This window comes from Sitodiplosis mosellana, unplaced genomic scaffold (genome assembly GCF_009176505.1).
Source record: "Sitodiplosis mosellana isolate CC-2019 unplaced genomic scaffold, AAFC_SMos_1.0 Smas_scaffold_20, whole genome shotgun sequence".
In the NCBI taxonomy this organism is placed as follows: domain Eukaryota; kingdom Metazoa; phylum Arthropoda; class Insecta; order Diptera; family Cecidomyiidae; genus Sitodiplosis; species Sitodiplosis mosellana.
In genome coordinates, this window is record NW_022595262.1 from 263990 (window position 1) to 290043 (window position 26054).

Genomic DNA, 26054 nt, shown 5'->3' on the forward strand with positions numbered 1-26054 from the left:
GGCAAATTTGAATAAGAAAGTGATCTGAGTTACCCAACCAAGAGGCTTCCACCGGTGTGATCGAGAGGTTTTCATTGCGGTTGTGTTCATTTGATATTCCCGTCATCGCTGCAATCAAAATCGTCGGAAATATGGTCATCAAACCTAAATCGACTATGAGCAGATTCTTCACAATGGTTGCAATGAACTAAAACAGAAAAAACACTCAAGATTTTGGAATTTATCGAAATTTGAATTCACTAAATTTTCTTGTACCTGTGGCAAAATCCGTCGAAATCGACTGACTTCTTCATTAATTTCGTCTGATTTTGATTTGTCAGTTGAACGTTCCATATTGAGGCTATGAACCTTGGCAGATTTCAACTTCGAACTTCAACAATATGGTAATGGTAAGTTTTAACAATGTTTCAGCTTGGTTTTAATTCATTTTGATTCACTGATTCAGCAGATAAACAAAAAAGTGTTGAAATGGAACTTGGCCCGAGACGCAATGACAATCACTCAGCCGTCACAACGACGGTAAAAACGCAACTGAGCTTGCTAAACAGCATTTTGACCAAAACACATTTGAAAAATTGGATGCTGTTAACACTGTACCACAAAATTTTACGAGACCTATTGATAAAAATGAATCTAATCAAATTTCGATGTAGATTAAAATAATGAAATTGGTTTGTTTTCATTACAATAAACAGATTTACACGTGCTTATATCTGTGACTTTCATTTGTTTTATTTATCACTGACTGGTGAGACATATGCGTTGGAACAGATTATAATCTGTCAATTAACGGACTGTTTCAATGTTTCTTTACATTTTTAATATATAACACGTGTCATTAAGGAATTTAAAATGCTTGAATTTGGAAAAATAAAACGAATACCAAGCGGCACATATCTGAGCTATAAAAGCATTTGCTTTTCCAAACATTTTAAAATGCTTTTATAGGTAAATTTCCCCTTTTATAACGCTCTCTTTAAATGTTTTTATAGTTCAGCTTAAAAAAATTCTTCCATAACATTTTTTAAACTCTTTTATTATGTAATTTATAAAATTCGACTGTGAGTCGATCAGCGATGGGTTCCACGGGGAAACCGCTGATCGACTCACACAACTTGAACACTCTGCCAAAATGGAGAAGGTTCAGTCAATCGGTCATCATACGAATGCCGATTTCATAAGGTCAGCAAACGAGTGGCTGCCGAACGAGTGGGCATCAATAGGAATCAATCATCAGACGAATAGCTGCACTACGGTCATCTTACAAATGGTCAAATTAACCATCGATTAAAGGCCGCCGCCGAGCTGCTGACCGAGGGACCATCATACAAATGGTCAAATTCATCAGTTTACCTATCCGAGTAGCCGAAATAAAACGATTAAAGGCCGCCGCCGGGCTGCTGATCGAGTGACTGGTGGGAGAACTCCCTCCGGTGCACAGTGAACATATAAGCAGACGGAGCAGCAGTTCTACCAGCACCAAGTCACTGCCGAACGAGTAGTGAACAATATGCCATCATCGCATAGCTGAAATCGACGAGCCGCCACGAAGCATATGTCCCAGCAGATATCGCTTCCAGTGCCGAACAAACAATAGCACCTGTTGACCGTGTATCATCAAGACTAGCGGACACTCGCAGCCAGCCGCTGATAGTTGTGTGACCATCAAGAGTATAGCCACTACAACGACAGCAACCCAGAAATGAGCAAGCAAGTTTTATCATTATTTGAAAAATAATAATGATAACAACAAAAAATAACGACATTCGGTAAAACACGGGAAACAGCAAATGATGATTCAAGGCATAGAATCGACTGGGCCAACTGCATACAGTGGTCTAGTCCAAGCGAGTAATGGGCAATTCGGCATTCCTTCGAGAACGACTCAATCGATCACATTCCACGGGCACCACCACACGAATCCGTGGGCAACCGGGTCGATGAAAAACTTTCGGTCACAGGGAACAGCTGAAAGTCGAGAAATCACCAACTCTAAATAATTGCAAATATGTATCAACCGATCGGGTCAGAACGATTTGGCATGATTCACAGCCGGGGGGAGTCAGTACACGCATAGCCGAGCTCAATGGCCCACCTTCACGTCAAAACAATATACCGCTGCGCGGGAGACCAATTCGAACAGCTACCTATCAACGACATTTTCGGTCACATCGAATGGGGCATTCATAATCGACTTGACTACCAAAATTTATACAATTCTGTGCAGACATATCAAACTGCAAAATAGAGAATCGCCGGCAGTGCAACTAGCCGAATTTACAACAGGGGCGACTACACCGCTCTATCAACTCGAAAACGATTTCTTCATGCCGCAGCAAAAATGGGACCAGGTCAGGTACAAATTGTTTTCGTTGCGATACAACAAAAAAAACCTCGTTGCATGTTGTTTATTTGTAAAAAATAACAAATGATGAACACACAAACAATCGAATGTGCAGAGAAGACAATACGAATCGCGGATATGCACGACGATGCATTTATTATTTAAAAAAATGCGGAAAGAAATCTTTCGAATTCCAACTGTTTACCCTATTTGCGTGGTCATACAAAACCACGCGCAATTACAAATACGAAAGCAGCAATGAATGCAAGTGAGACACAGTCATCAACAACAACAAATCAAATGAAGTCAGAGCGGTAATAAATAGCCGTTATACCGACCAAAGAAATTTGACACCCTCGACATTTCAGAATCTTTGCAACGAGGCATTTTGAATACAACTTACGAATGTTTCATTGCAAATAAAAGTGTGAATGATAATTAGTTCATCCGGGGTTATTGTGGTGAACGGATTGTCAAGATAATTATCAACCAAGTCATGGGTGTTGAATGTCATTCAATGCCACTAAGCTGTAGACATCTCTTTTCGTCTATACGGCAAACAACAGAACTAACGCTGAACATGAAAATGACATGTTCAATTGTGTTTGTTTCGTTAGTTTCAACTGTGCCGCTACGAGAGGTCACTTTTGTCGTTTCTTGTTGTTATTTTACATGTAAAATGGTATTAGACGAGGATGAACCAAGTGATTATTTCAAATTCGAGTCAGAAACCAGTCAAAATGCTTAAAGTGTACTACGAGTGTAAAGAGATCATCGATTTTCATTACGGACAACTCAAAGACACGCATGGATCGACGTCCCGCGTGATGGAAAAACTACAGGAAACAAGTGGCTTGAATAACGTGGACGTACCGATAGTGCACAAACCTTTCATGGTACACGGTCAGCATGCTTTATACACGAAAACGGCAACTTATTACAAACAGGGCTCCAGGCGAGATATATACGATGAGAGAAAAATCGGCACGGTGATTGGATTCGCCGCGTAAAATATCAAACGGTTCTTTGCATACAACGGGGGCCAATACAGGGAACATATTGTGGCGACGAATATAAGCAATTCGAAAGACGATATGGCAGTCTTTGTTAAAAAAGGGGACATTTCATACTATATCCTGCATTTCGATCCGAACGACAATTCGGTATCCAAAACGATGAACAATTTTCACGCACATAGGGGAAAAACCTCGACTAGAATGGGTTACCAAGCCATCATGGGTAACGGGGACGGAATTTGCACCAAAGGCGGAAGAACTAATGCCAGCGAAAAACTACGAGAAGAAAAGAAAACGCGAACTTCAATCAATAAGTGATTAACGTCCAACAGATTACTTCGAATCCAATCAAGTCAGCTAACACTTAAAGACGGGAGAATTACTGTCGTAAATAACATTTCCAAATGAGTAAATTCAAATTCTTCACAGGTTCTCAAATCGAAACAAATTCAATTGTTTAACAAAATGTCAATTTTCATTTCTATAAATTGTAGCATTCTAAAACAAATTCATTTCATTATTGTTTAAATCAATTCTTACAATCAATTTGTAACGTATCATTTTCTCCAGACGGGAGAATGTTCAGGTTCACGCAAGTAAACATACAAGCTAAACAAAAATATTAAAATGTAAACAACCATTGTCAAGTTCCTATTTAGGGTAAAATCATAAATAAAGCTCATTCGCTTCCGCTTCTTTTGTTCTTTCCCTCTTCTCACATACACCAAATTCGGAGTTTCAGCTTTCTTAGTTTTTGTTTTCGGAGTTTAAGTACATATGAACTGCTGAGAATAAAAGGCTGACGATTGCAGGTTTTTCGCAAAAGCGGGATAAAATCAGTCGCACGCAAAAGAGACATTTCAAAAGGTTGCACGCAAACGGAACATTTTATTTTGTCGCATTTCGAATTTTCAAGCCGTGATTACAACAACAATATACTTCTCTCTTGCGTGCAACCTTTTGAAATGTCTCTTTTGCATGTAACTGATTTTTATCCCGCTTTTGCGAAAAACCTGCAATCGTCATCCTTTTATTCTCAGCAGTTCATATATAAGACTTATTTTTATGCAAAGTGAGTGGAAATTATCCAAATCGAGTGGAAAAATAATTGTTTTTGTGCCTATTTGGCTTTTATAGCGCTTTCAAAAAGCGTTATAAAGACTGCTGTGCCGTTCGGGATTTGTTTCTTTCTTGAAATTTTGTTTTAAAATCAACATCTTTTTTTAAATATAAAGTACTCAATTCTTCTATGGGTGCGATTGAGAGTGGCGTATGTTTCACAGACTTTGAATTGAAAAAAGTAGAGTATGTTCTCAAACGGTGGGCAAATCTTCAAATAATTTATTTATTTCAACTTATTTACGATAATTATCTTTTGCAAAGTTGTACAGTTTGACAAGACCAACAATTTTTGCGAAGACACCAATTCGATATTTTCTGTCAGAAGAATTAAAATCGCCAAAAACCACGTGTGGAACATACTAAACTCTATCAAAATAAAAGTTGCCAAAAAATACACAGTACACACTACTCACTCATAGTATTGACTTTCTGATTATATATAGTATATCAACTCAAAATCTTTGTTTTTTCATCAGCAGTCTTCAACATGTCCTGATTATGTCTTTTCATTTGATTTACGAATTTTCCGGTCGGTGATTTTCTTCGAATTGTCGGAAAAGTGTCGTTCGATGTCTTCAAGCGAGATGTTCTCCGTCTCCGGCAATATCAAGTACATTAAAACAAAACCAAGGCCAGAAACGACACAGAAAAATAGCTTAGCGCCAGGCAGAGAGAGTGTCGTTTCCAAACTGTAATACATTTTTTTAGCGAAGAAACCTGAAATATAATTCAAAGTAACCACAATACTGCTTGCTACCCCACGGGATCTGAAAAGAATGTGGAAGAGAATTTTTCGTTAATTAATTCGATAAAATGGTTGTGATTAAATTCAAAGGGTCATTTTGTTATGAAATAAATCAATAACAATTACTTGTGTATGAATGGGAATATCTCGGAAAGAAGCATCCATGGCAGAAAGCTACAATTCGAGGAGAAGCTCCACAGAAACAAGCCGATCAACGGAATATAAGTCAGAATCGTATTATCTACATGATACGGTTCATGCGATTGATCAAACGATATGTATCCTTTTGGCAGCAGAATAAAACCATACAGACATACTATTGCTGAAGAAAAAAATGTTCCAAGGGACATGACCAAATAAATGGGTCGCTTCCCTGTGAAGCGCACCAAAGACATGAAGACAATGGAGGCCGTTACATCCAAGAAACTCATGATAGCTGCTGCTTGGAATTGGACTGTCATGCACTGTAACATGTTTTTGCGAGACGGGGGTCTGAAAATTTATAAATGGGTGTCGAAAAAATGCAGACCTAAAAAAAGGTCCTCATTTTTGAAAATCGATTCTATCTAGTGTAAAATTTTCCAAATCGCTCGATGGGGGTCTCACATTTTGAAATCCTAGAGGGGGGGTAAAACCGGAAACCCCCCTTGCACACGTCTGGTTGAATCTTTAAAAAACCATATTAAAACTTACAAAACAGATGGCAATGGCCGTAATAATCGGGCAAGACAGACAAACTAGAGCTAATGATCGCCATGGCATCATAGTGTTCAAGGAAAAACCCAAAAAACCTCCAAGCGCAGCGCAAATGAATGAAAGAGCAACCAATACCCCGCGTGTTGAAGCCTAACTAAAAACAAGAATATTCATTAGTTTTGATCATTTCGGATGGAAGTTGTTGAGTCTAGGGAAATTTATCATTCAAAAATTCATGAATTCCGGTGTGTTTTGAGCTATATTCAGAATATCCACTCATGTTCACAGATATTCAGTCTTTCTCATTTGACAGTTCAGGCGTTCTCATCAGCCGCCATCTTGAATTCGTCGCCACCTTTAAAATTTTATTCAAAATATTCACAAAATTCACAACATTCACATATAATCGAAATTTTGACGATGATTCAATGAGAAAAATATCCACAATATTCACAAATATTCACAGTTCCCAAGCCTTGAATGAAACCCCTAGTGTTGAGTTCAACCATAATATGGTTAGATGTTTACCATATTTCACCGAGATAAGTTATGAGTGGAGCTTCCATCAAGCCTGCAGCTAATCCAAAGGAAGCACAACCAGTGAAAATCTTCCAAACTGCATCTCCCTGATGAAGCATGAACCAGCCGAGAGCAAACGGTATGTTGACAAGGACCATCGATCGCTTACGTCCGAGTGAATCTAGCAAAAAGAGGATAATTTAACTTTGACTAGATTTATCAAAATAACGATAGATTGCCGATATTAATTTATAGTTTTTATACCTGTGATCAAGATCGATAACAGACTGCCAATCGGTTGAATTAAATAGCTCATCGCTCCTGCAACAAAATTAAATCAATGAATTTGAGAAAGGTGTAACGAAATTCAAATTCAGGAAATTTAATTCTATTCTAAATGGAAAAAACGAAATGATACTTACCCAACCAAGATGCGTGCACGGGTGTAATCGAAATATATTCATTGCGATTATGTTCATTTGGAACACCTGTCATTGCCGCAATTAAAATCGCTGGTACTGCATAAGTTGAGCCTGTATTGACAATGAGCATATTTTTTACAATACAAGCGATGAACTAGTCAGAATGAAAGAAAAAAGGTTCAAAGAGTATTTTTTACCTAGAAAATGTTTTTAAATCCGAATGAATTTCAATTGTTATTCATATTGCATGGACTCTAGCAAAAGTTCTTTACTTCCAAATTGTACCTGTGGCAGAATGCGTCGAAATCGACTGATCTCCCCATCATTCGGTTGATGTGATCGATCCATGAGATTTTAGCTTCGAGTTCCAATTGTTTTTTATTATTTATTTCTGGTGATAGATGATTTTACCAGGTTTTTAACTTATTTTGCCTTGAATTCGATACAAGATTCGATTTTTTAGGTGAAATCTTCAAGTCAATCCCAGAATATCAACCTTCAATTTAAAAAAGTTAAGACTCTTCCAACGACGCCCAAATTAAAACTAAACCAGCTGTTTTGTCAAGATCGAAAAATGAATGTAAAAGACTGATAATGGGGCCGTTAAAAGTAGAAACAATAAAATCTGTTTACTCACGCAATCAAGTAACAAATAAGATACATTTGATAACGCGTGTACGACTGAGTGTTTCCAAATTTTTGTTACTGAGTACATCGATACGAAATCATTCAGTGTGCCAATAGTTTTCATAGCTTAAACAACATGCACGTGTGAATTGCCAATACAAACGGATAGAGTATACTCAGTGTATACACAGTCAATAAACTTTCCAAAAGTCATGACTCCCATCTTATTTATGAATCAAGAAAATGTTAGTCTAAATCGTGGCGTTTTCTTTGAAAATCTTCCATATAAATACATATACATACATTTATTATGCAAGGTAAGAGATTTGAGAAAAGCGCTACAATTTAGACTATCTTTTCTTAACCCATATGTAAGATAGAAGTGTTCTTGACTGTCGAAAAGTTTTCTTTGACTGTATATTATGCATTAGATTTGGATAGTAGAATTTGGATTTGGATGCTAGTCTCACTCTAAGATTTAGTCTTTCAGCTAGTAACTTTCTATTTAGAGTAAAAGAAATGTAATTCTAATTGCCTCTTCCAGAAAAAAGGTTCAATAAAGTTTTGTTATCAAGAACACGAGAAGAAACAATTTTTCGTCCTTTTTAGTTGAATTTACTTGATCACGCGATATAAAAATCAAATTGATAGCAATCGTTAATTTAATGATCGACAAACAAAAGACAAACAAAAAGTGCTTAAAACTCATTTCAACAAAAATCTTTAAAAAAAACGGTGGGATTCAAGACATTCATCATTTTTATAAAAATTCGTTCTTGCATTTGACCAAAGCAGTGAAGGTATGTAAAATGAGCACAGATTGCAATGCTAAGATCCATTTCATAATTAGAGCGGTCTGAACTAGCGTGCGGTACTAGTCTGGTCCTGGTGTACTTGAAAAAATGAATATAACTTCATACTTACTATGTTTTTTGCGGGCATTCAAACTCGAAATGAATTTAATTCGTAACTTTAGTTCAGAGCGTGTTTTGAGCTGACGTTAGTAGCACTAACTAACGTCAGCTGCTGATATAAGCTGCTGACGAGTATGCGTTGCATTGTTTTAACGCATTTGCAGTATAAAAACTAGAAAGTTAAAAAATAATAAAATAGTTATAAAACTACTACTCGTAGAGTCTTTTAGTCTATTTGTTCGGTTGTATTTGCCTGATGATTTGTCACACAACTCGACGGCAAAAATTAGTAGCGTGTATATCACAATGCTCTTGTATTCGAATAATCGAAGCTAAATAACACCGAGATAAAGATAATTTTTCTCATTCTTTCAGTCTTTTAGAACCTACGAAAGGACTCATTTTGAGCCTAGTCTGTTATTTCATAACAAACTATAACTGAGCCGTTACATGAAATGTACTACATCACAATGTATGAATGGATTAGACAGATAGCATAGAGAGTACAATCAAGTTCAGGTCAGCAAAAATCAAAAAAATCAGCTAAACTTCTGTATTAAATTCAATGCTACCACAATAACCAATACTCAACATAATACATCATAATATATGGAAATGAAAATTTTCAAGTATCGTATTGGTAATAACGTTTTAATCTAAATTTGTAGTTAGTCACAGACGGTAGCGTGCAAAGCACGACGCTGGCGAAGCAATTGTTTCGGGTGGCATTTTTTTGAGGGCGGAAAAATTGGTAAAATTGGAGTTTGCACTAGATAGAATTCATTTTTAAAAGTGATGACCTTTTTTTGCTCTTCAAATTTTGATGTTGGGGCGGCATTTTGATTTTGGGGCGGCAATTTGCTTCGGGCGGCAAATTTCCTTTGCACGCCGCCGGTCACAGATAATAATTAAACATAAAAACAGAATCTATTTTGGAATTAAAAAATCCACAGTTTTGGACCCCATAGAGGAAAAAAAAACAAAGTTAGTTACTCAAGTATTTTAGATAATGCTACTTTTTGGCTCTACAATATTAGAATCGCAACGATTCAATTGCTTCAATTTGCTTAATTCGGCAAGCGAATACTACGAGCAAATACTCAGTGAAAATTCCGAAACGTATCGTATGGAGTAAATGCCAATTTTTCTCTCTTTTAACACTCATTCATTAAAAAATAATTGAGATAATCAAAATCTGGAAATGCCAAAAGTTTTGTATCCAAAAAACTTAGTTTAAGTTCGAAGATGAGCCATTTTTGATTTGACCACTTGCCCTAAGAAATACCTAAAAAAATTGACACTTTTGTATGGGAGGTACCCGAAAATCGACTCCGATTGACTTCAAACTTTCTGGGGTTTCATTTTTTGGGAGAAAAATAAGATTTACACATACCTCCCAATGAGAGGCTCCTATACAAAATTGTCGAAATTTCGACTAGAATGACCGATTTTTCGGCCATTTTGTATGGGAGGTACCCGTAAATCGACTCCGATTGGCTTCAAACTTTCAGAGGTTTCATTTTCTGGAGAAAAAAAATTCTGAAAGTTTCATGTTGATCGCATTTGCTGAAGTTTGATTTTTGGTCTTCAATTTTTGTCGAAATTTTCTTGGAAAAAATTGAGGGTCAAAACCCATAGCGGTGCACTGTGAGAACTACGCGCTCACTACGCGCCCCAATGTCAGTTGTACACGGTTCGAAATCTACGCACACATCTTTACGATTTTCAGTAGAGTGGAGCGGGCTATACGATTTTACGTATAGTCTGACGTTTAGAAGCGGTTTTTGCGGAGAAACATACATTCTGTAGCGTTGACAGATGCTTAGTTAACTAATACAAGCGCGGAATATAATGTACAAAAAAATGTTGATTAGAGAAAATATGTCCAAAAATCAGAAGAAATTATATCCAAATGCATATGGACATAATTTCTCGGGGAAATTATGACCAAAGAGCCAGTGGAATTATATCCAAAATGGACATAATTTCCCCATAGATTTTTTTGGATTTTGGGGAAATTTTGTCCGAAATTCGGTGGAATTATGACCGGGGAAGTTATGCCCTGTAGCCTACGCGCTCACATGAATGTTAAGTCATCTTTAAATACAGTGTTTGGAGATCGTATTATAATTATTAAATTTCCACATTAATTGATTTATAATTTTATATTTTCATTGGACTAATAAATTGTAAAATACATGGAAAATAGATTCGTTTATATTTACGACAAAAGTCCAACAATAAAACATAAATCAACGACGCATTCACTGTTGAAATTTAATGAACAAATCCCATTACTCCTGAATAACATTACCTTCTTTGGCAACTCCGATCGACCAAATGAAATTACATTTGTTTCGGTGGAAAATCGAAATATATCAGCACAAAATGTCTTCACTGTTAGTGAAACATTTATTTATTCCTATGATTATTTAATTTATTTAAATATATTTTAGATTGAATTTATTTTTTTATTTATTTTTTTATATGTACCTAACATACATTAAGTATGGGCTTTCATAGCTGCAGTGACAGCCATTACTCAGTGGCAGCCATTGTTTATAGTTTGTTTTTGATAGTTCAACAAGCGTCAACAAGTGTGTGTAAAAACCCGTGAAAACCGGTAAATTTATTTAAATTTATTTTTCGATTTCATAAGTTCTGAAGTGTACATCATATTATGTATAATGGAATGACAGTTTGGAATGACAATTTGGTAAATATGCCCTTCCGGTATTTTGCTCCGCCATGACAGCATCTTCGTTAGTTAGTTTCCGGCATTTTGGTCCGCCATATACATATTATTAGTATTACATTGAGGACAGTAGCAGAAAAAAACATCGTCACCAATAAAGAGCGAATTTTTATTTTGAAACACCATTCTTATTTCTGATTAAATAAATATATGAAAGATTGTTTGAAATTTCTTGAATTAGAGATTTTGCAATTCAGGAGTAACGACAATGATAAACAATGATAGCGCTCCAATTTCTGGGTTATGTCTTCAAATTTAATGCAAACGAGTTCTCTGTATTAATTTTAGAAAACTTGTTGAAATTTTTCGTATTCGAAAATGTTGATTTTGATTTTTTGAAGAGAAAAATTTATAGAACTACGGATATCATCTATTCACAAGCGTGTATTTCAGGAGTAATGTCTTTTGTTTGATGGCTCTTCGTCTAATATTGGTGTAAATCAGGAGTAATGTGAATTTGATGTCAATGCAAAAATGTGCTATGGAGAGAACAAAAATGTACTGTGGACAGCACAAAAATGTACTGTGGACACTGGACGAGCATAACGAATAGCACATTTCTGTATTGACATGAAATTCACATTACTCCTGAAATACACAGGAATGAATGAAATGTATAGTCATTTTGGTGCATTTGACAGTTCTGACAGTATTAATGAGTCGCCATTGCTATGCCTTAAGTACTACGTGACGGGCACGTAGTTCTAGATGGCAACATCGGTATAAAATCGTCTCATTGCAATGATTCGCAAAAACCAAACTTTTGGGTGGACTGAAAATCGGCATAAAATTTTCCAAAAATCTTAATAAAATTTACAAAAAGTGACATAAAATTCCCAAAAATCATAATAAAATTTCCGAAAAATGGGATAAAAACATACGAAAATTGACTTAAAAATAAACAAAATCTTCATAAAATTCACGAATTATCGTAAAAAATTTTCTTAAAGTGTAATAAAAATTTTCAAAAAATCATCATAAACTCGCAATTCGGTAGTGTTTGCGCATGTTTTATTATGACTTTTCTTTCGTCTTATTTATTGCTTCTAGCGAACGTAATGAATAAACCACTGAAACCAATTGAATTTTTAATTATATAATCTCATTTACACCACTGTTTGCCACTGTCCCTGATGAAAAGAAAATTAAAAATTCAAATCAATGATCTGTTAAAAGAGAAAAAAAACACAAAAAGAACTATTACCAAATAAAAAAACGTTGCGTCTGCGAATAACGAATTGCAAATATATAGGGGGAGTATGTGTAAGTTGACCCACTTTGTAAGTTGACCCACCCCGCCGATTTTGTATTTTGACCGACAAATCGTCAATTTGGCTAGTCTCAATCGATTAAGAAACGTCAAAAACCAATATAAAAGTAGTTCCCAAGAGTGAATACGCTTCTTAAACGACTCGGATCGGCTCATGAAAAAATTTTGCGAAAAAAAATCATTCTTATAAAAACTAAATTTTTTCGGACCATCATCAAGTAGACAATTTCAAAGATATCAGCAAAGCGAGTATAAGCTTTCTTTGCTAGTTTTTCGTGTATTTTCATAATCCGAAGTCATTTCACACATATCATTACATGGCGAAATTCTTTCCGAGCACATTGAAATGTCGACCAATTTTGTAAATTGACCCACCCGAAAAAAAATCAGAAAAATGAGACAACTATTCAGCGTAAACACTTAATATACGAGATTCATTGAATTTTAATGACTTTCCAATCGTTTTTGGATTTGAAAAACACGAAAAAATCGATGAAATATGAAAAAATTGAGAATATGTATTTTTCTACTATTTCTATATTTTTCTACATTTTTTCATTGTTTTTCGTAGTTGTAAAGACCGAAAACGATTGAAAATCCAACGAAATCAAATGAATTTCATATATTGAGTGTTTATACTGCATGTTTTTCTAAAAAAAAATAGGGTGGGTCAACTTACAAAGAAAAAATTTTGTTGCCAAAAATCAGACCTCTTAGAAAATTGACCGAAATGTTTTGTTTTTACAACCGAAACTAATGAATTTCCTGATCAAATTGTAGCTTTTACGGCTCTCTATCCAATGGTATATCAAGTGCGCATTTATCTTTATTCCATAAAAAGTTATGACTAAAATGATTAGTGCGGGTCAACCTACACATAATTCCCCTATATTGGTATTTTATTTTATTTTCAATAAATCGTCCACAATTTTTTCTTATTCGGTCTTGTATTGTTTTATTTCGCTCAGGAAATATTTGTTTATCATTTTGTTGCGTTGAATGTAACGGTTTGCGGATAACGAATTTCGAATTGCGTATTTGGTTAAATATATATTGCAATTTGTAAATCTCCTTTGAATTCTGAGAGTGGTTTATTCATTCCGTTCGTTAGAAGCAATAAATAAGACGAAAGAAAAGTCATAATAAAACATGCGCAAACGCTACCGAATTGCAAGTTTATGGTGATTTTTTGAAAAATTATTCCAATAAATCTAAAATTTTATTACACTTTTAGAAAAAAATATTACGATAATTCGTGAATTTTATGAAGATTTTTGTTTATTTTTAAGTCAATTTTCGTATGTGTTTATCCCTTTTTTGGGAAATTTTATTATGATTTTATGGAATTTTTTTACGATTTTAGGGAATTTTTAGGTGACATACACTTTTTGTAAATTTCTAACGAAATTCTATTTTTCCTAAACTTTTGACAATGCGATCAGCATGAGACTTCTACAATCTCATTTTTGCGCCTAAAAATGAAACCTCTGAAGGTAGTTTTGAGCTAATCGGAGTCGATTTATGTGAACCTTCCATACAAATTTGTCGAAGTTTTTTAACTGAAGTGACCGATTTTTCAACAGAAAACTGCCTTTAATCAAGAAACTTCACAAAAAATAACCAGAAGTGCGGACAACGGTACGGAAAAGTTTGGGATTACGAATGTAATTCTTTTTATTTATTATGTTTTTGATATTTGTATGTTCTTAATGATAATTTATATTCATTCAATACGTATAGGGGAAGGTGGGGAAATTCGGAACACACATCGAAATAATTTAATAACATTCTAAAAAATTAACATTTTTCCAAATTCTAAAGTGGTACGACTTGGTAAATGTAAAAACCTAACTTTTGGACCTTGCCGCTTGTTGAAATTCGAATCGGTTGAAAAAATGTACCCTGTTGGCAAAAAACCCTTGATTTTGCGATTTTCAAAAGGGGAAATTCGGAACACTCCATAAATGGATAGAAAACTGAAACAATTTTGATGCAAAACGTTTATGGAGAACTAGGAAAAGGCAGAAGAATTAATTTTGATGAGGAAAAAGTTCAAAAATAGCGATTGTTGTTAGTCAGATTTGTAATTGTTGCGTGTGAAATAGCTACCAATCATTTTGGTGCATTCCAAGTGGACAGCTCGATCGCATAAATTGCAATGAGTAATTTGTCGAAATTTTGCATGAAATATAATAAATATGCATGAAAAATGCGATATCAACTTGAAAAGTATTAAAAATCACTTGATCAATTTTTCGTATATAGGGCGTTCCGAAATTCCCCACTCACTAAGGCTTACAACATAATCGTGTTTCCGTCACTCAATGAATTTTTATGCAAAATTGCTTTTGTGAGTCGAAATATTAATGGTATACGATAATTATAAACATATTCATCAGAGTTGATTCTTCGAAAAATGTCGTGAAATCAATGCAGACAGGCATTCTCAATATTAAATTTTCATGACTTGATTTCATGTCGATGTCGCACAATAGTACATACACACTCGTCGAGTGCTAATGGAAATATGAGGTTTTGTTTAGAGAAAACGATGACAGTTGTTCACATGTCTTAAACTATTCATTGGCGGTGTTCCGAATTACCCCACCTTCCCCTACTTTAATTACTTTAATTATTTTAATAAAAAAGCGAATCAATTAGAATAATTAGTTAGTTTTCAAATCACTACTAAAGCGGTAAACTACTTAAAAATAAATCGTATAGTATTTGATTATACTCAATGGCCAAAACCCAAAATAGGCTACCCAGGTGGATTTTATCACTCCCACTCGATTTATTTGATCAAAATAATAGGGGCCCAGGAACAACCTAGCACCCGCTAACCCACCTTTTTGGTATTAAATGGGTATGTTAGTTTAAAATTCCTTGAAAAATCGAATTTTTGTTCGGGAGGTACCCAAAATAGGCTCCCAGGTGGATTTTATCACTCCCACTCGATTCATTTCATCGAAATAATAGGGGTCCAGGAACAACCTAGCACCCGCTAACCCATCTTTTTTCGTATCAAATCGGTATTGAATAGTGATTCTGATAGCGAATGTGATAGCGCCTCTGAAGTCTCATTTATTCTCAACAATGTGGATTTTCCCGAGTTGGAAGAGGATGGATTTTACTACGAAATCGGAGACTTGTGTTAAACTACAGATCTAGAATCAATCACAAATCAAATTGTTGGAACAGAATTCTTAAATGATTTGTCAATCGATATGTTCATTATAAATTTGATGAACGCAAACAGAACCATACCATTCAACATGCATCTAGTCTGCTATGGACAAAAACAAGAGCGATACAAACGACTCTAGCCGAACGAGACGATCTGCAAATAATATACAGCAGCCAGGCCAGCTTTCTTGGCCAATACACCACAGTTCACTATACAGTCTACACGGGGAGGGCAATCATGGCAAAAGATTGGACGTATATCAACGAAAAATCCTCACTCGCCTGTACCCCGGAGCACAGTATCAATTCATCGAACCGGCAACGTTGCAACCAGATGGATGTTCCTGTAGCATTTTCTCGATTGCATACGCCACAACCATCATTTTGGGACACAACCCCGCAACATACCATCCAAAAATCAATCAGCACGAAACAGACAATTAAAAAAAGACCAGCGAACTACGAAACCACATCAAAAGAATATACGAAACAAATGAACTACAGCTGTTTCCACCATAAATAATACACACATTTTTAGCACTACATGGAATGTAGAATACATGGAATATAGGCTATTGCATTTGTTTTTTTTCCCAAGAAATTTTTAAGACTCTTTAGGCAATTTTTTTGGACCGAAAATTAATTCTTTTTTCTATCCAAACTTCTAATTTGAAATAAAGCAATTACGCCTAATTACAAAAATATAATAATGTCATGTTCATGTAATTCATGTTTGGGATAACTCAAAAAAAAATTTAATATTATTTTAATTCTCAATGTGAAATAATGTACAATCCACGTTCACATTATCATTCCCAAAACCAAAATAATATAATAAATAATACCATAATTTATTTAATTAATATATAATAATATTTATTTATATATCCATATGATTTATAACCAAATTTTTTAATGTTTCTCTTACATATTAAATTTCATCAAAGTAAAAGTTAATCTCCAGAAAAAATACAGTCCGGGTCGAACATTATTGATTTTGATTAAAATAATTTTCATAAAATACAGAAATGTATACTTCGATTGAAACTACATTCCATGTAGTGCTTGAATGAATAATTTGATGGAAAAATCAAATTAACGTTAAAAAAAACCATTTTAAACAACATAAAAAGAACGCAGAGAGGAGCGAAGCGACGATCTGCGGTCTTGTTGTTTTTTTTTTGTCTAAGTTTTTGGATACTTGTTTTCAAGTGTTGCATCGCCATAATGACCAATTGATTTCGGTTTGGTAATTTTTGTCTAATTTCATCAAAGAAGAAACAAAAAAAATCAGTTCATTCAACTTGCTTATTAAACATTTTGTCGAATAGCTTATTATTTCCGTCCACATTTTTTGATTTAATTAAAATCAAAGTTCATTCTCCAAATATTCGACTGGTTTGCAGTTCTTCGATTAAAGTTCAGTTTTTTCAATACTCGATTATTTTGCATTTTTGAAAGAGAGGTAAATCTTAAGCCAAAAACTGCGTAGAAAATGAGAAGTTGAATTCAAGCAGTATTCAGACGACAATAAAGACAATCAGACGTTTCATTTCATTTGAATACCCAACATCAAGATTTTCGGAATCATAATACAATTTTCCATAAAATACATGAACGTACTGTTGTTTTTTTCTGAAAATTCTTATAAATTTCCTAGGCAAAATCTGAATAAAAGCTGAACGCTATGAAAACGGTGCGGAAAAGTTCGTCTTACGGAGGTAAGACTATTTATTTCTTGTGTTTTACATCTTGAATGGTGGTTTCGTCCATATATGAATTAAAGTTAGGGTTCAGTATTTTATGCGTATGAAAAATTATAACTCATTTATTTGTGTGAATATGTTCTTTCAATTTTTCATTTGAATGTGTGACTTGAATTCAGCTGCAGTTGGGCATGACAATTATTTCATTCTGTCGATCAAAAACTTATCAGCAATTGTTCTGTATGGCTGGAGAGGATAATTGTAACACAAGATTTACAAAAAAAAAAATTAAATTGCAACTTTATAAATCTCTGATCTTGCCAATATTTGATTACATGGACATAGTCTACCACAACTACGGAAAATATTTGTATGAGATATATATCAAATGTCTGCAGAAGAGATCACATTACCCCTCACAGAGAATCATTAAAACTTTTAAAACTTGTTGATCGACGCACGCTTCACATCGCTTGTATGATACATAAAATAATAAACGGTGAAGCTCCTCGTTACCTTTGTGATTTAATTACAATTAACTCTAATAACACTAGATCTCAAAATAAGCTAATAGTACAAAAACCAAAGAATAATTTCCAGAAAACTTCTGTTTATATTAGTAGTCCTGGTTTGTGGAATGAAATTCCAGATGAAATCCGAAATACGAGTGATTATATAGATTTTAAAGAACTTTATAGTACAAATTTATTTAATAAATAAAAATAAAGCAATAATTCACTGAAACACTAGAATTAAGAAAAATGTATAACCCAATTGTCCCTATGGGCAGCATGTGTAATGATTGTAAAATCTTATACCGAATCAAATAAACAATAATAATAGATTTTATTCAATTCGATTTTATTTTATAAGCAAGCATCGATGTATCGAATTTGATGATTTGCACAGTTGTATCAAATTGTAGTATTTATCCCTTATCTGTTCTATTCTATTCTTACTTTAAGCGCATAACAATCGCTTCGGTAATTAAATGGTACTTAGATAATTCGTACATAACTATAGTTAACCACATATGTATGTGAGATAGGACAATCATAGCAAAGGATGAGAAAACGAAACGATCCACATTTCTACACCTACTTACGTTCTGTATTCAGGTACAGAATTTACAATACGTGTTGGGGGTTCTGTCCTTGTCGATGAGACTTTGTTATATGTTTTCCCAGGAGAAACCGATTTTTTTGATCTTTCACCATTGTAAAATGATCACCCTCTACAGCAATAACATGGAAATCTGTTGAACAATCAAAATTTTCCCAGCCCAATTTCGGACAGCTGTACAATTTCTTCGAATTGTCCATATAGTTTTTAAAGTACTTGTCCAAGTGCTCATTATCAACATGAAACGAATTGTAATCTACGGCCTTAAATAAACATGTATTGATCGAAAGTGAATCGAATTTGAACGCTGCACAAATCTTTTGGTAATTATGACGTTGTTTCGACAACAATGCTTCCCATTCAATATCTGAACTTTTTGAATATATATTCATCTTCTTGATCTCTTCAATTGCTTCATTGAGAGTCAATCTCATGACACGGGCCCACCACATTGAATCGTTTATCGTTTTGAAAACTGGATACTTAAGCAGCAAGAATGTTACAAATATTTCAGTTTCGGTGAGTACATTTGCAATAGGTGGATATGTATCGATTAAGCCCAAGAACGAAACAGTACATCCATTGCTTATGAGTTGTTTTCCTATTTCATATGCTAAAATACCACCACCCGAATAGCCAGCCATCGCATAAGGGCCATTTGGTTGAATTTTCTTCAGAAGAGAAATCATTGCATCAGCCATTTCCTCGATGGATGATGGCTGGATGTTCTCTGGCGACGACCATGGTAAGACATAAATGGGAATATTTTTATCTATGTCATGGGCAAGTTCGAATGCATAAGAGATACCTCCATCGCCGTCTGGTAAAAGAAATAGAGGTGTTTCATTTCCAAATTGACGAGCTGGAATAGCGACATCAGAGTACAATCTCTTGAAATGGTTAGTTATACGTTCCGCTAAATCTTTGAGTATTGGAAAGGAATATATATCACGAGTATCAATGTGAATATTATAGAACCTAGCTTTATTACTCAGATGCATAACCAGCAAAGAATGGCCACCCAATTCGAAAAAATTGTCATGTCGACTTATGCGCTCAATGTTAAGCAACTCACTCCAAATGACGACCAGGTGTTCCTCCATTTCATTTTGTGGAGCTTCATACTTCTGTCGGGCAAACGTCTCATCATCTGGAGGTGGGAGTGCTCGCCGGTCTAACTTGCCATTGGGTGTGAGTGGTAAGGATGGTAGACACACATAAGCCGCTGGTATCATATAGTGAGGTAATAAGGTCGAGAGATAAGTGTGCAAATCCTGGAACAATGATGTATCTCTATCGGCCACTATATAAGCGACAACACGAGCATCTGATCCATTTCCATAAGATTGTACTATCGCATCATGAACCTGAGGATGTTCGACTAGACGAGCTTCAATTTCGCCAGGCTCAATTCGAAAGCCACGTATTTTTAGTTGTTGATCCATACGTCCCAAAAATACCAGATCACCATTAAGCAGATATCGCGCTCGATCACCAGTACGGTACATGCGTGCTGCTGGTGTTTCACTGAATGGATCAGGTAGAAAACGTTCGGCGGTAAGCTCAGGGCGGTTCAGGTAGCCACGGGCTACACTATCGCCACTAATATACAATTCTCCTTCGGCTCTCAATGGCACTGGCTCACCATATGCATCAAGCAAGTATACACGAGTGTTCGCAATCGGACGTCCTATCGTTTCAACTACATCATCGCCTCGTTTAAATCTACGCAATGTAGAAAAGAATGACGTTTCTGTCAGGCCATAGAGATTACACAGCTCGTTGACTTGAGTGTGCGTGAATATTCGTTTGATTAAGCTGGCTTTTAGTGGCTCGCCTATCAAATGGAGAGCTTTCAGCGCCGTTGGTAAGCAATCTGTATCAAGTATCGTTGTCACAACGGAAGGTATTGTGCTGAGCATGGAGATGTCTGACGATGTAGAGAGCGCAAGTGCATCCGTCATAATATGCAACGTTGTTCCCATTGACAATGGTGCAAAACACTCGTAAAGGGACATATCGAAATTAACGGAGGTCGAAAATGAGGTGTGCTCGAAATCTTCAGATGTGAACGCGTCCTTGATAAAATAGAGGCAATTCGTTACATTTCTGTGTTCAACCATCACCCCTTTCGGAGTTCCGGTTGAGCCAGAAGTATAAATAATGTAAGCCAAATGGACTGGCGTGAGGCCCAACTTTATCAAATCTGGATTATGGGTTGATAATTTTTCGGATAAAGTCTCTTTTAGGTCGATCAATGGTATTTGATGGTTTCCGAGTACTTCTTGGCCAACGGCGTCTGCCAGAAGACACCTTGGATTTGAATTCTGTAAAATGTTGGTCAGCCGCTGACTGGAGTATTTCGGATCGAGTGGTACATAGGCGCCACCCGCTTTAAGAATGCCCAGCATTGCCACTACCAATTTCGTACTACGTTGGACGCAAAGTGCGATACGATCATCTGGCTTGATACCTTGTGCGATCAGGAAATGTGCTAGTCTATTGGCTTGGCTGTTTAATTCCGCATAGCTTAGAGTCTCACCCTCATACTCCACGGCGATCGACTGTCCGTCGCGTTCCACCTGTGCCTCAAATAACTGATGTAGACAGCGGGCAAGTGGATAGGTCTCCGAGGTGTTATTCCAGGTGTTAAGCAACAAAGTGCACTCTTCCGGTGGCAACACTGTGATTGTTCGGACTGGTTGTTTTGACTTGTTGGCTAATGCGTCGGATAACGACACCAAGGCTTGTTGCATATAAGCACCAACCCGAGCTGCTGATACTTGTAACACGACTTGGACTGACAAGTGCAAGATATCATCACTGTCATCCAAGGAGAGGGTTAACGGGTAATTAGTTCTCCCTTCACTACCTAAAAATCTGACCCCTGGAAATGAAGCATTGACATGCTCTGTTTTCACCTTATGACGATAGTTTATCAGTGAGCTGAATAAAGGTGCACCAACTGGCATTCCGCTGCATCGTTGTACCAATACAAGCGGTGCATGCTCATGTTCCATCAATGAACTCAATCGAGCATGAGTAAGGCGTACTGCGGTCTCAACGCTCGTCTCATCAATATCTAATCGCAATGGTAGCGTGTTAATCGTTGGTCCCATGATATTACTATTGATTCCCTCTCCGAAATGTAAACGTCCGAGAATCACAGTGCCGAAGACTACCGCCTCACGTCCGCTAGCTTTAGAAAGTACTTGTGCAAAAGCCAAGTGGAAAATGCTAGCCAGATTAACCTGAAGCTTTCGTGCAAGCGTCCGTAGCTGATTGTTAAGCATCTGTGGTAGAATAAGCTCTATTTCATTGATGTTGGTCCCGTCTTGGCCAACGTCCCTCAGACCAAATGGTAGGGTTGGCTCATCAATATCGCCCAGTATTTCAGTAAAGAAACGTGTGTATTGGACTGGACTAACTCCTATTCGAGTTTGGGCTACAAGATTACGGAATGATGTGGACATTGTCAACTTGTCAATCTTTCCGCCCATGATATTGTGAACCTCTGCCTGTAGTCTCTCCAGTGTTGAATGGTCAATAATAATGTGATGCATCATCTGCAACGCAATCCAACTCCCATCTAATGTTGGTGAAGCCATCAAACGCATAAGCGGTGCCTGCGCCAAGTCTACGCGGTAGTGAACCGATTCAAAGCTCTGGCTTAACATATCTAGCACCGTCTCACCGGTATCATCTATAGTGAATGCCGTGAGTACCGAGGGAACCTGGCGCAAAACGACCTGTACCGGTTCACTAAGTCCTTCCCAGAAGAAGGCGGTACGAAGGATATCATGTCTTGTTATCACTTGTTGTAGAGCGTCTGTATAATGTTCAAGTGTTTTCTGGTCAGAAAATTCCAAACGGATTATCATCAAGTATGGATCGCTCTCTTTGGTCATCATATGATGGTACAACATACCGCTCTGTAAAGGTGTCAATCCATAACTATCTTGGATATTAGCTACTCCACCGGGAACTTGTGCGATGATTGCATCAATTTCTGCTTGAGAAAGATTGATAAGCGGTAACATTTCTGGAGTAATTTCGGTGCTGTCTGTGGCAATGAGATTGGGAGGAATAGTGACTGCCTGATAACGGTCAATATTCGAGGCCAACGCGGCCAGCGTTGGAGCATCAAATACTTCTCGTACGGCGGTATCCAGTCCAATTTGTCTCAACTTTACCAACATCCGTACGACCAACAAAGAGTGGCCCCCAAGCGCAAAGAAGTTGTCATGTCGACTGACTTGCTCAATGCCAAGCAGTTGACGCCAGATATTGGCCAACATTACCTCCATTTCACCCAGAGGAGCTTCATAATGTTGAAGAGCAAAAGCCACATCATCTGGAGCCGGTAGCGCTCGCCGGTCGAGCTTACCATTTGGTGTAAGCGGCAAGGATGGTAGACAAATATAAGCCGTTGGTATCATATAATCAGGCAGCAATTTCGACAAATATGTCCTCATATTCTGGACTATTGAAGTGTGTGGATCAGTCACGATATAAGCGACAACACGAGCATCTGATCCATTTCCATAAGATTGTACTATCGCATCATGAACCTGAGGATATTCGACTAGACGAGCTTCAATTTCGCCAGGCTCAATTCGAAAGCCACGTATTTTTAGTTGTTGATCCATACGTCCCAAAAATACCAGATCACCATAAGGCAGATATCGTGCTCGATCACCAGTACGGTACATGCGTGCTGCTGGTGTTTCACTGAATGGATCAGGTAGAAAACGTTCGGCGGTAAGCTCAGGGCGGTTCAGGTAGCCACGGGCTACACTATCGCCACTAATATACAATTCTCCTTCGGCTCCTAATGGCACTGGCTCACCATATGCATCAAGCAAGTATACACGAGTGTTTGCAATCGGACGTCCTATCGTTTCAACTACATCATCGCCTCGTTTAAATCTATGCAACGTAGAAAAGAATGACGTTTCTGTCAGGCCATAGAGATTACACAGCTCGTTGACTTGAGTGTGCGTGAATATTCGTTTGATTAAGCTGGCTTTTAGTGGCTCGCCAATCAAATGGAGAGCTTTCAGCGCCGTTGGTAAGCAATCTGTATCAAGTATCGTTGTCACAACGGAAGGTATTGTACTGAGCATGGAGATGTCTGACGATGTAGAGAGCGCAAGTGCATCCGTCATAATATGCAACGTTGTTCCCATTGATAATGGTGCGAAACACTCGTAAAGGGACATATCGAAATTAACAGAGGTCGAAAACGAGGTGTGCTTGAAATCTTCAGATGTGAACGCGTCCTTGATAAAATAGAGGCAATTTGTTACATTTCTGTGTTCAACCATCACCCCTTTCGGAGTTCCGGTTGAGCCAGAAGTATAAATAATGTAAGCCAAATGGACTGGCGTGAGGCCCAACTTTATCAAATCTGGATTATGGGTTGATAATTTTTCGGATAAAGTCTCTTTTAGGTCGATCAATGGTATTTGATGGTTTCCGAGTACTTCTTGGCCAACGGCGTCTGCCAGAAGACACCTTGGATTTGAATTCTGTAAAATGTTGGTCAGCCGCTGACTGGGGTATTTCGGATCGAGTGGTACATAGGCGCCACCCGCTTTAAGAATGCCCAGCATTGCCACTAGCAATTTCGTACTACGTTGGACGCAAAGTGCGATACGATCATCTGGCTTGATACCTTGTGCGATCAGGAAATGTGCTAGTCTGTTGGCTTGGCTGTTTAATTCCGTATAGCTTAGAGTCTCACCCTCATACTCCACGGCGATCGACTGTCCGTCGCGTTCCACCTGTGCCTCAAATAACTGATGTAGACAGCGGGCAAGTGGATAGGTCTCCGAGGTGTTGTTCCAGGTGTTTAGCAACAAATTCCACTCTTCCGGTGGCACCACAGTAAATGTTCGAACTGTTTGTTTTGACTTGTTAACTAAAGCGTCGGATAACGACACCAAGGCTTGTTGCATATAAGCACCAACACGAGCTGCTGATACTTGTGATACGACTTGGACTGACAAGCACAAGGTATCATCATTATCATCCAAGGAGAGGGTTAACGGGTAATTGGTTCTCCCTTCACTACCTAAAAATCTGACCCCTGGAAGTGAAGCATTGACATGCTCTGTTTTCGCCTTATGACGATAGTTCATCAGTGCACTAAACAATGGCAATCCAGCTGGAACTCCACTGCAGCGTTGTACCAACGCAAGTGGTGCATATTCGTGTGCTAGTAATGCACTCAAACGGGCATGGGTATGACACACTGCAGTCTCTACGCTCTTATCATCAATATCCAAGCGCAGGGGTAGCGTATTAATCATCGGTCCCATGATGTTATTGTTGCCTTCGCCAGCTTGTAAACGACCAAGTAACACAGTCCCAAAAACTACTGCTTCACGACCGCTAGCTCGAGAAAGCACTTGTGCCCAGGCCAGATGACACAAACTGGACAGACTGACCCGTAAATGCCGTGCATGTCCTCTTAACAGATCAATCAATTCATGAGACAGCTGCAACTGCGCCTCGATCATATCCATACGGTTCCATCCAGTGTGGTTCAAACCAAATGGTAAGGCTAAATCGTCAACATCTGTGAGCATTTCACTGAAGAATCGAGTATAATCAGTTTGGATAACTTCTATGCGAGCTTGGGCTACCACTTGGCGGAATGGTGTGGGAACTCTTAGATTTTCACTCTGCTGGTCGAATATTGTACGGATTTCTGCTTGTAGTCTTTCCATTGTGGTAAAGTCAACAATTATGTGATGAATCAGTTGAACTGCCACCCAATTGTCTTTAGATGTTTGTGCAGCCAACAAACGCAATAGTGGTGCCTGTGTAAAATCTAAACGGTAGTGACGTGGATTATATTGGTTATTCAACTGCTCGAATACTACTTCAAACTTATTATCCAACGTTATCTCGGTTAGTATCGAAGGAACCTGGCGTTGAACCACCTGTACAGGTTCATTGAGTCCTTCCCAGAAGAAAGCAGTACGCAGGATATCGTGTCTTTTAATCACTTGCTGTAGAGCGTGTGTATAACGCTCGAGTGTTGTTCTGTCAATAAAACTAAGCCGGCTTACTGTTAAATATGGATCTCCTTCTTTGGCCATCAGATGATGGAACAAAATACCGTGCTGTAGTGGTGCCAACCCATAAATATCTTGAATATTTGCTATGCCACCAGGCACCTGTGCAATTATTGCATCGATATCTGCTTGAGATAGATTGATAAGTGGTAACATTTCTGGAGTAATCCCTGTACTGTTTGTAGTGATAAGATTGGGTGGAACTGGGACTATCTGATAACGATCAATATTCAAGGCCAACGTGGCCAGCGTTGGAGCACCAAATACTTCTCGTACGGTAGTATCCAGTCCGATTTGTCTCAAATGTGCTAACATCCGTACGATCAACAAAGAATGACCACCCAGCGCAAAGAAATTGTCATGTCGGCTAACTCGATCAATGCCAAGCAGTTGACGCCAGATATTGGCCAACATTACCTCCATTTCACCCAGAGGAGCTTCATAATGTTGACGAGCAAACGCCTCATCATCCGGTGCAGGTAGTGATCGTCGGTCGAGCTTACCATTGGGTGTTAAAGGTAAGGA

At 37.3% G+C, this 26054-nt stretch overlaps 3 protein-coding genes across 3 annotated transcripts; all 3 read right to left on the bottom strand.

Moving 5' to 3' along the window:
* Window positions 1-4772: 4772 nt before the first annotated feature.
* LOC129568561 (uncharacterized) lies at window positions 4773-5700 on the bottom strand. The gene is made up of 3 exons (XM_055446612.1): window positions 5545-5700; window positions 5230-5249; window positions 4773-5171 (listed from the first exon to the last, which is right to left on the bottom strand). The coding sequence occupies exons 1-3, from the start codon at window positions 5698-5700 to the stop codon at window positions 4979-4981; spliced, it is 369 nt and encodes a 122-aa protein (XP_055302587.1). The 3' UTR covers window positions 4773-4978.
* A 747-nt stretch (window positions 5701-6447) lies between these two features.
* LOC129568562 (facilitated trehalose transporter Tret1-like) lies at window positions 6448-7515 on the bottom strand. The gene is made up of 4 exons (XM_055446613.1): window positions 7150-7515; window positions 6865-7018; window positions 6707-6763; window positions 6448-6623 (listed from the first exon to the last, which is right to left on the bottom strand). Exons 1-4 carry the CDS (start codon window positions 7210-7212, stop codon window positions 6448-6450), a joined length of 450 nt encoding a protein of 149 aa, XP_055302588.1. The 5' UTR covers window positions 7213-7515.
* Window positions 7516-17923: 10408 nt separating this feature from the next.
* Window positions 17924-25952, bottom strand: LOC129568563 (uncharacterized). The gene has a single exon (XM_055446615.1). The coding sequence runs from the start codon at window positions 25950-25952 to the stop codon at window positions 18450-18452; it is 7503 nt and encodes a 2500-aa protein (XP_055302590.1). The 3' UTR covers window positions 17924-18449.
* Window positions 25953-26054: the final 102 nt, after the last annotated feature.